Source organism: Salvia hispanica, chromosome 6 (assembly GCF_029641045.1).
Source record: "Salvia hispanica isolate PSC_SH4W2 chromosome 6, Shi_PSC_v1, whole genome shotgun sequence".
Lineage (NCBI taxonomy): Eukaryota > Viridiplantae > Streptophyta > Magnoliopsida > Lamiales > Lamiaceae > Salvia > Salvia hispanica.
This window is the reverse complement of record NC_142697.1, coordinates 41,963,295-41,973,327: the sequence shown is the minus strand read 5'-3', so window position 1 is coordinate 41,973,327 and position 10,033 is coordinate 41,963,295. Positions and strand designations below refer to the sequence as shown.

General features: G+C 32.5%; 1 protein-coding gene across 1 annotated transcript; it reads left to right on the top strand.

Annotated features, from left to right (window-relative positions):
- Positions 1-7,986: 7,986 nt before the first annotated feature.
- On the top strand, positions 7,987-9,302 carry LOC125204043 (myb-related protein 306-like). The gene is made up of 3 exons (XM_048102583.2): positions 7,987-8,189; positions 8,277-8,406; positions 8,489-9,302. Exons 1-3 carry the CDS (start codon positions 8,057-8,059, stop codon positions 9,093-9,095), a joined length of 870 nt encoding a protein of 289 aa, XP_047958540.1. The 5' UTR covers positions 7,987-8,056; the 3' UTR covers positions 9,096-9,302.
- The last annotated feature ends 731 nt before the right edge of the window (positions 9,303-10,033 follow it).

The window sequence follows — 10,033 nt, the reverse complement described above, 5'->3', positions numbered from 1 at the left end:
CTTTTTTATAAAATAAATTATTTTAAATTAGTAAAGTTTTTGGTTATTTTGTGCAATGTCAACTTTTTAAATGTTGAAAATATTTTTGTTGGTGAGCATTCCATTAAATGCTATACTAATAATAATAATTATATCCAACTCGGATTTGCCGAACTCGATGTTTAATTATTACTACAAGGGAAATATTTGTGCAATTTCGCTTTGATTTTTAATATATTTAATTAATTTTCCGTTCATGAAATAATTTCTCATTTTTTTTTTATTTCCATACAAATCAATTAATTTGGACAAAGAGATTATTTTTAATATTGTGTTAGAGCAAGACCAACAAATTTAAGACTGAGGAAGAACTAATAATTGGAAGTACCCTGTGTTCCACACAAATAAATATGGTAGACTTTAGTGCTTTTTCAAATTAGATTTAGGGAAATTATGGTACTTTTTGGAGTTGGTGTTGAAATGTGAATATTTAAGTGATAATATGTCACACCATCATGATTTATGAATTGATTTGTGATAGAGAATATGATTACAGAGATAGTAAAAAATTTTAACTAGTGGAGTAGTAATTAAATAATCTTAGATGTTTTCTCATCCAATATTTACTTCTCCAAAATCATAGTAAAAATCTCTCTCCTTTCCTTTCTTTGGTAACTACCGGATGCACGAATTAATACCTTCAATTACGTGCTAAAATAATGGTCTCTTTACTTTTCGCAAGATTTAATAATAATGTGATTTTCTAGTATTTGGTTAGTAGTTATAGACTTATAATGAGGTTGTACATTGTAATAATTGCGTGGATAATAATTTGCCGACTATTATAATAAGTCAAGGGGAATAATTAACCTTTGTTAACGTTATTGTACTATTGATATCAAATATCCCAGTCTAAAGATTAGGACTGTAGTATTTATTTACGAAATAAAAAGAACCTTCAAAGTGGACGAAGAATTTTCCAAGGACATTAAAATTTAAAAAAATTGGATCTCTAGAAAATTTATTAACATCTAGAAGGAATGCTGAATATTTAATCGTAGTTACACTTACACACACGCTTTGTTATAAATACTTTAATTTTGGAGTAATAATTAAATACTGCTCCCTCCGCAAAATAAGCAACTCATATTCCTTTTTGGAACATCCCAAGATAAGTAACTTATTTTCCTTCTTGGTACTCTATCTCTTTTTTTTCCTTACTTTAACTCTATTACTTTATTCACTTTCAACTTTAATAACAAAACTCCATTTCCTTAAATGTCGTGCTGAAAAGTTTGTGGTCACTTACCTTGGGATAGAGGAAGTATATATTTATGGATATAAATTTGCAGCCGTATTATTAAAAAAACATTCCCCACTTGTGATTGACGCAGTCAAAGTCCGTCTAAATTAGAGTCTATATATCTTTTAGCAATTTCTTTTATTTATTTATCTCGACATTCGTAAGTTATTTGGTGTAGTTTTTTTATTAAGATTTGGTATAAATTGTTATTAATATTTAGTTTTCACGAGCTTTGAGAAATACTAAAACTAGGGTTCTTCTAGAAATTGTATTTTTCCGATAGTTACCTTAAAAAAGAGATTAAAATTATTCATTTAATACCAGCATATATGGGTAGGCCAAATAGTAATAACTGTATGTCGACACGATGTAAAACGACGTCGTCCGCCCCCTACAACGGACAATAAATAGTCATGTCTAAAATCTGATTGGCTGTCTTGTTTATAATAGTTTTCAACCCACTAAATAATTTTGTCTACCATTCAACTATATTGCTGTTGGTAATTATTATTTCGCTCTCTAATATCTTGTCATTTATTATGATGTTGTTGTTTAGTAAATTTAATTTACATTGCCTTTTCATTCCTACCTGTATCCTTTTATAGTCATCTTGTATATTATTCTTGGTTGAAAACTAAATCCCACATATTTAACCATTTTAATGGATTTAATTTAGACTAGTGATGTACTGTCTTGCCAATTATCCCTTCAAATAGTTCGGGATAAAATAGTTAATGAATAAGAACAAATAGTTAAATAGTTAATGAATAAGAACAAAAGTTTTAGATTCGAGTCTATCGATATTTTATTCGTGATTATCAGTTATCCCATCTAAACATTGAACAGATTCCATTAGTCCACTAGATAGTGGTTTGGTGCCAAAACTATTCAGTTTTGAAAAATATAATTAATTAAGAAAAAAGAATAAAAATATTTGATATATATAGTAATTTGATTTGTATCACAAGAGACAAAGCCATGGTTGAAATCCCACGGCACAAAAACACACAAAAAGTTTTCAACGAAGTCAAACCATTGGAATGCCGCGTGGAATATGTTTTCGGAGTTTTTCAAATCATTTTTTATATAAGCGCTTTTGATACGACCAATTGCGCTTACTATGTAAATATTAACGCGCTTCTAATAAAGACAAAACGTTTTATAGGAGTATAAAAGGAGTAGGTACACTATTCATTTTCATAATTCACTCTTTTGCTATAGAAAAATGCAGTAAGGGGTTTGTCTTTTATAGATATTAAAATAAAATTCGAAATCAAGTTTTGAGTGTGTACTTTTGTTAGAATATTTGATTAATGCTTTTGAGGTAGATTGGAGTAATAAGTGTGAAAAGTCAATGTCCGGGTCAACAACTAAAATTTTACCACAAAAAAATGCCACAGAAAAAATTTAATTACTTGTATTAAGTTCAATAACGTCAATATATCATTAAAACCATCTATTGGTTTTTAGTGAATCCTATAATTTTTAAGTTAGAGATATAAAATACTAGTACTAACTTATCAGTTTTTTATAATTTTCTCATTATAGTCAAAATCAAATACAACGTGGCAACAAAACGCGTCATCTTGGATAAATCGATATTGTTTTAATTCACACTCAGAATAAAATACAGACGTTTTGTAATTACGGTCACAGTATCTGATTTTGTCATATTGGTTTTGAATTCAATCATGCTTGATAATTATGAAAAAATTGAAAATTTTGGAGTAGTAATTTTTTATTCTAGATTAAAAGTTAATAAAATTGAAAAACGAAATTATGTAATTTAAATGACAATTATTTAACTTTTTATGATGCTACTTGCCCCCTGGGCTATGGAATAGAAACAAAGAAGCATTGTGTACGCAAAGGAATTATTGCGACTGTGGGTTATCTATTAATGTTAGCAGAATTTAAAACGCAAGCATTGTCCTTTTTTTTCTGGATTAAGGCCCAACATTTGTTTGGGTTGCATTTTAGGTTATATATCTATAAAAAAAAAATTGTAACGTGCCTTTCTCATTTACTGACCCCTACTCATGTTTGTTAAATTAAGAAATAAATTGATAATTTTATACAACGAATTTTGAGTTTTCGACAATGATCTTATTCAATAAAGGGAATATATGGAAGCTCCTCACCAAGTAGTGTGTTAATCAAATATTTACTTAATTTATACATCAAAATGAATAAAAGGAGAATATGTAGTAGTATTTTTATGTGTTAATTACAAACACAATTTGAATAATTCTTTCCTAATTGATGTTTTGATCTTTTCCTGAATCTAGTGAGTCTAGTTCCAAATCCACGCATTTAATTTTGAGAAAATACAATATTTACACATAGATTTTTTTTTAGATTCCCAAAGGTATCTCTCCTACGATAGTTCAACGCTAAACAGTAGGGGACTGGTCATCGTTTCTATCGCTTTAATTGAGACGTCTCGAAAAGAAAAATGACTCACTTTAAATAGGACGAAGAGAGTATCATTGCACGAAAAGTGGGGTGTATTAGATTTTTTTTAGATTTGTTACGTTACTATAGAGTTGCAGAGTTGCGGTGGAGATGAGGGGCCCCAAAGACCATAGTCATTTTGGAACTAATGCAAATCAATCAACTCCATGCCCATCCTGTCTAAGCAATAAATCTGGTGAACACAATTCATCAATTTCGTAATCAGTTTTCTCATTCTTCTTTTCAAATATTATGGTCCTACTGCAAGACTTTTAAGGAAAATAATTAATTAAAAGGACTAGCTTGTCCTTGAAAATGGGAGAATGAATTGAAAACCACAAAAATAGAGAGATGGGAGGGAATGAATTGAAAACCACAAAAATAGAGAGATGGGAGGGAGGTTCGCAATTCATTAATACTAGTAAAATTAAACATATTTTTAAGAGCTTACAACATCAGTAACACGGTTCTTGTGGCTCGTCTTGAAGTGAGACGTGTTAGGACTGTGTTGCAAAGGGTGGGCGGGATGTGTGGTACGGAACGATGGGAAAGGGACGAGCTGGGCACTAGTATTCACCCTTCCCTTTCTGCTCCAACAGTGTGCGGAGTGATGGACTCTTGCATAAAAATAAAAATATAATTTGAGTTACATATGAATTAAATAAAAATAAGAATTTATTTAGGATATAGACTCAAAACTAGTACTCCCTCCGTCCCAGAGTATTAGACTCACTTCTTTTGGACACATGATTTAAGGAATTAATATTTAAATAGTTAAAGTGGAGAGAGTAAAGTATGAGAGAGGGAAAAAGTAGAGGAGAGAAGAGAGAAAAAAGTAGGTGGAGAATAAAATAAGATAGATGTTTTTTGCTAAAAAAGGAAACGAGTCTAATATGTTGGGACATCCCAAAAAGGAAAGTTGGTCTAATACCTTGGGACGGAGGGAGTACTAGTTAGCTAAATTAAACCAAGTATTAATCTAAATAACTAATAAATTATTAATTATCTTGGTAATCCATTAACCTTGTAAAATAGCATTCATTTAAATCTTTGAGATATACTCTTTGAGAAGTAGTATTATAAAATAAAAATGATTATCGTTTTTGACTTATCCTAGTGTAGGCCCAAAAACATGGTAATGGGCTGTATAACAACTCCGCTCAGTGCGCTTTAATTTTCAACCCAAGTACAACTGTACACATTTTAAAAAGTGGAATTCAATTTTTCCTTTTCCAATCTTATTTCTCCATCTCTATACAAAGAAAATAAAATTTTTGCTTCACCAAAAATGGAATTTGAAACCCAATAAATAGAATTTTGTAAGATCAAATATGCGCTAAAAGATTTTATGTACCGTGATATTGACGCTAGTTCAGTGTCCACATATTTTTATAATAATGAAAATAGTATTATTATTAATATTGTTATTTTTACTATTATTCCTATTTTTATATAGGCACATTAATTAGACAACTTCAGAATCAAGTAAGAAATTAATAAAGACAGAACTGAAATTACAGATGACAAAGCACATGATACATGATCATGTTTAAATCAAGAATGGACCATCAACAGTTAATGCTCTACATGTTCTTGCATCAATAATGGACCCATCAACACTTAATGCACTAATGTTCCTTCTGTGCCCATATAAAATATATATTTCACACATATCACACACATATCTATCTCAATATATTGTGAAATCGAAAAGTATTATTTTGTCCAAATATGAAAATAAAAATTGTTTTTCATGCATTCTTTAGATTTTAGTGCAAGAAAAATTATGGTATGCACTGATTTTGGACTGTATTGCTTAATGTACTATGTTATATTAGCTATTAAGATAAGACCAATATTAATGTATTTCCAATAGACGATCTTGATGGCGTTAAAAACATTGTTTAAAGGATGAATCTTTTTAATTATTTATAGAATTTATTTTTAATTTCAGTAATTTTTGTCTATGACATGTTTGCATCAAATATGCTAGTAGACTCTTTTGAACAATACAGTTCTTTTGATGATGACTTAGTAAAATAGTAATGTAGGGACTAATGAGTACTGACGAAGTTCGAATATCACCAATCTCTTATAAATTGAGCATGTCATAATTTTATTTGCTATTCTATATCAACAAGGTGCACACCTCAAATAGCATATCCATGCATTCTTGAAACAACATACAAACGCAAACCTACTACATATATGAACAAAGATTAAAAAATACTATAAAGAAAACTTATTATATATTTTGTTGTAATAAGTTTCAATTTTCGTTTAATAATCTTAGGACCATGTTGTAATCATGGCATTAATTAATAGAATTAGATTGGGATGATATTACAACATAACATAATGATCATCCCCGTGGATAAAGGGGTATAGTCGTTTCTAAGTAAGAATGATTACTAAATTAATTTTCGAATTAATTTATTAGCCAAGATAGAAAACATTCCATCCATGGGATGTAAATTAATTGATATGATACAGTGATACATGTTTTATGCCACAAAGTATAGTAATTACTCTTTTCGAGTACTATTCTAAATATAGATCCATCATTAATACTGAGTTATATCATAGACAGTAGTACATATATACCCCTCTATTCCGCCTTAATAAAAGCATTTTATATTCTATACTCATTTCGGAAAAATAATAATTTTATTTTTCACTTTGCTTTTTCTCTATTTTTATTATTTATTATTACTCCATTAATTATCCAAAATAAGACAGAAAACAAAACGCATCTATTAACATGAAACGAGGGGAGGGGATTATGATAATCATATGCCAATTGAAAAGCAATAGAATTATGTTAATAATTGTATTGTCAGTAAGGGTTATTGACTGATGCAATTTATGGATGCAGTAATTTAGCTTTATAGTCATAATATTGACAATATTGACAATCTTCACTTTTTCTGAAATTTTTGAAGAGGTACGCCTAACTAAGAGAAGAAACATGCAATAAGAGGTCCTTGACCAAACATAGAAATATGTTCCATCGATCACAATAGTACTACAAAGAACTTGAGAATATCAACCGAAAATGATGTGTTCCAGCATCTTGTCTTTTACTTCCATAAAATGCATGGATCATCTTCGATTCATTTAACCGAGCTCAGTGCAGGGCATGGTTATTCCAAGTCGTGGAGATAACATTCTCCAAATTTGTACTAAAATGCAAAACAAAGTTAGTGAGATAGAAACTATTAAAACGAAGGTTCCCAACGATACCATTCTCAAGTGAAGATTTCTTCGCCTAGTGAAAGTTTCATCCCATTCTCAATATTTCCTTTGTAACAATAATATATTTTCGGTATAAGAGTATTCACAATAGTGGAACATAATTCCGCGCTACAAATCCACCTATCTCCATTTTCTTATGCCACATTAACATTTTATCTCCAGCCCAAAAACCTGCAATAGCGCCCTATAAAAGTCTCCCCCTGTTTTCCACCTCACCACCATTTTTTATTTTTGTAATTTTGCTACGTTATCAAATAAATTTTTAAAATATCAAAATAATATAATATGAAAATGAGAGAATTGGAAAGAAGCTAGAGAAGTATGTTGTGAGAGAGAAGCGGGTGTGGGTGCAGATGAAATGAAATGGGAGAAGGTGCATTTATAGTGTGAATTTTGAAATTTAAAAACCGCGATCGGCAGTAGTCGCTCCAATAGGCGTCGATCGACCGCCAATCGCTGTTGGCACAGACGAGATGTCGTGCATTGGGGAGGGCCCGTGGATCGGCGGTCGTGATGCAATGGGGAACGATCAAATCACCGATCGATCAGCGGTGAGATCGTCCCCAATGCTCTAAGCTTTCAACATTGAAATATTTTTCCAAGTACAAAATGTGGAATTACTTCTTAGACGAACGTATTTATCGAACCGATATTAATTAAACACACTAATCTTTACTAGACTCTTGTAATTCCTACGTTTAACCACATTATAACTATTTAGTACTACTCCATCATTTAAGTTAAAACAGTAATACGCATGCAAGACTTAATTGCTTGATGTATGAATTCACCATTTAATAAGAGAGAGAAATTAGGGTTCATAATGTGGAGATATTGCAGAGAGAGAAGAGGAAAACGAAGGTCATTGAATGCCACGCGGTTTTGGTAAAGTAGAACAGACGAGGCAGCAACGCACGCAGCTGACTTCCATGGCCTCACTTAATGCTCTTGCTGTCACCTTTTGACCCCTTTCCTTTTTTCTATATATCCCCACTCTCCTTCACCACACACACACCCTCTCTCACCTCCAACACACACTCTTCACTCAACTCTAAATTAGGGCTAATGGGGAGGCCTCCTTGCTGCGACAAAATCGGTGTCAAGAAAGGCTCTTGGACTCCTGAAGAAGACATCATCCTTGTTTCCTATGTTCAAGAACACGGCCCAGGAAATTGGAGAGCTGTTCCTGCTACTACAGGTCTTTCAATTTCTCCTTTTTTTTAACCTAATTTTTGTGGGGTTTTTGAATTTTATGTTTTAACATTTTTGGGTTTTCAATTTCTAGGTTTGAGGAGATGTAGCAAGAGTTGCAGGCTTAGGTGGACTAACTACCTCCGCCCGGGGATTAAAAGAGGAAGCTTCACTCTTCAAGAAGAGAAGATGATTATTCAACTCCAAGCCCTTTTAGGAAACAAGTAAGAATTTTTTTTTTACCCTTTTATAGAATTAGGTTTATTTAGGTTAAACTATGTTAAACCTTAAATTTTTTTTATGAAGATGGGCTGCGATCGCGTCGTATCTCCCAGAGAGAACAGACAACGACATCAAGAACTACTGGAACACGCATTTGAAGAAGAAGCTCAAGAAGCTACAAAGCGCTTCAATCGTTGAAACCGACTCGAAATCACACTCGATTTCGAGGGGGCAGTGGGAGAAGAGGCTTCAAGACAATATCACCACAGCCAAACAAGCCCTTCGCGACGCGTTGTCGTCTGAGAACACCGCGGAGTCTCCCTCCTCCGCGGCCGTGTACGCCTCCAGCACGGAGAACATAGCTAGGTTGCTCAAGAACTGGGTTAAAACCGAGCCGAACGAGTCCAAATGCTCGAGCAATGTTTCAACGACTATCGATTCGGTGTGTAGCAAGGAAGAGGAGAGCACTGGGATGGATATGAACGGAGCTTTTGAGTCCATTTTCGGGTTGGAGAGTCTAGAAGCTTCGAATTCCGATGAGTTTTCGAGATCTGCTTCGCCTTTGGTTGCGAATTGTGAGATCAAACAAGAAGAGAATTCAACTTCTTTGTCAGTGTTGGAGAATTGGCTGCTTGATTTTGAGATGAAGGATTATTTGACTGATGTCTCGTTTGATGAGAATTTAGTTTAGTTTTTGGGTTTACAGAAATATTTATTTGGAGGTGGAATTTTTTATTCTTGGTTATTTCTAACACTAAGGATTTGTTTTTCATTTGTTGGGTTAAATTAAATCATCTCTTCTGATTTAGTTGTTTTACTATATCGATGTATATATTCTGTGCCCTTTATTTGTGTTCATTTCATTAAATGAAAGTAAGGTCCTATCTATTTCTTGCAATTTTTATGTCTGATGTTATTATATCATCTTCGATTTGATTTTTATGAGTGTGTCACGTAATATCACAATCAATATTGCTAATTCACATGTATTGAATAAGACTGGTGATGAAATTGCTTAATCGATGTTTCTAATAATTGTGGGAATTCATTTGCTACACAAATATTAAGATGGTGAATGCATCACAAGACTCTTTTTTATTTCGAGATATTTTGGTTTAATTTTAGGTACGTGCGGATAATTTTCGACCTTATAATGGATCAGGTCCGTGTCCGATGTAGTATTTCTCATTAACATAGTCTTTTCCAAATGTATTTGTTTCCATCAACTTTTATTTAACATTCACTACCAAAAAAAAAATATATTAAAAATATTTTAGTGCAATTAAGGATGCTAATTTATGTTTCATATATCAACGATTTAAAAAACGTCCTTAGAGCATTCACAATGGGAGCCGATCGCAAGGGCCGAGCAATCGGCCCCGATCGGCTCCCATTGTGGAGAGGGAACCAATAGCCACTCCCCATCGCCTCCGCCCCAAGGCTGCCCCATCGTCTTAGCTGATATGCAAATGGTTCTGCATCGGCCCTGCCATCGGCTCCCATTACCGGGCACCAAGGCTGATTTCATTTATTTTATTTTATTTATTAAATTTCTTCCCTTACTATAAATACCTCACAATACCATTCAATTCACACACCCACATCCTTCTCTACTCACATTTTTTTCTC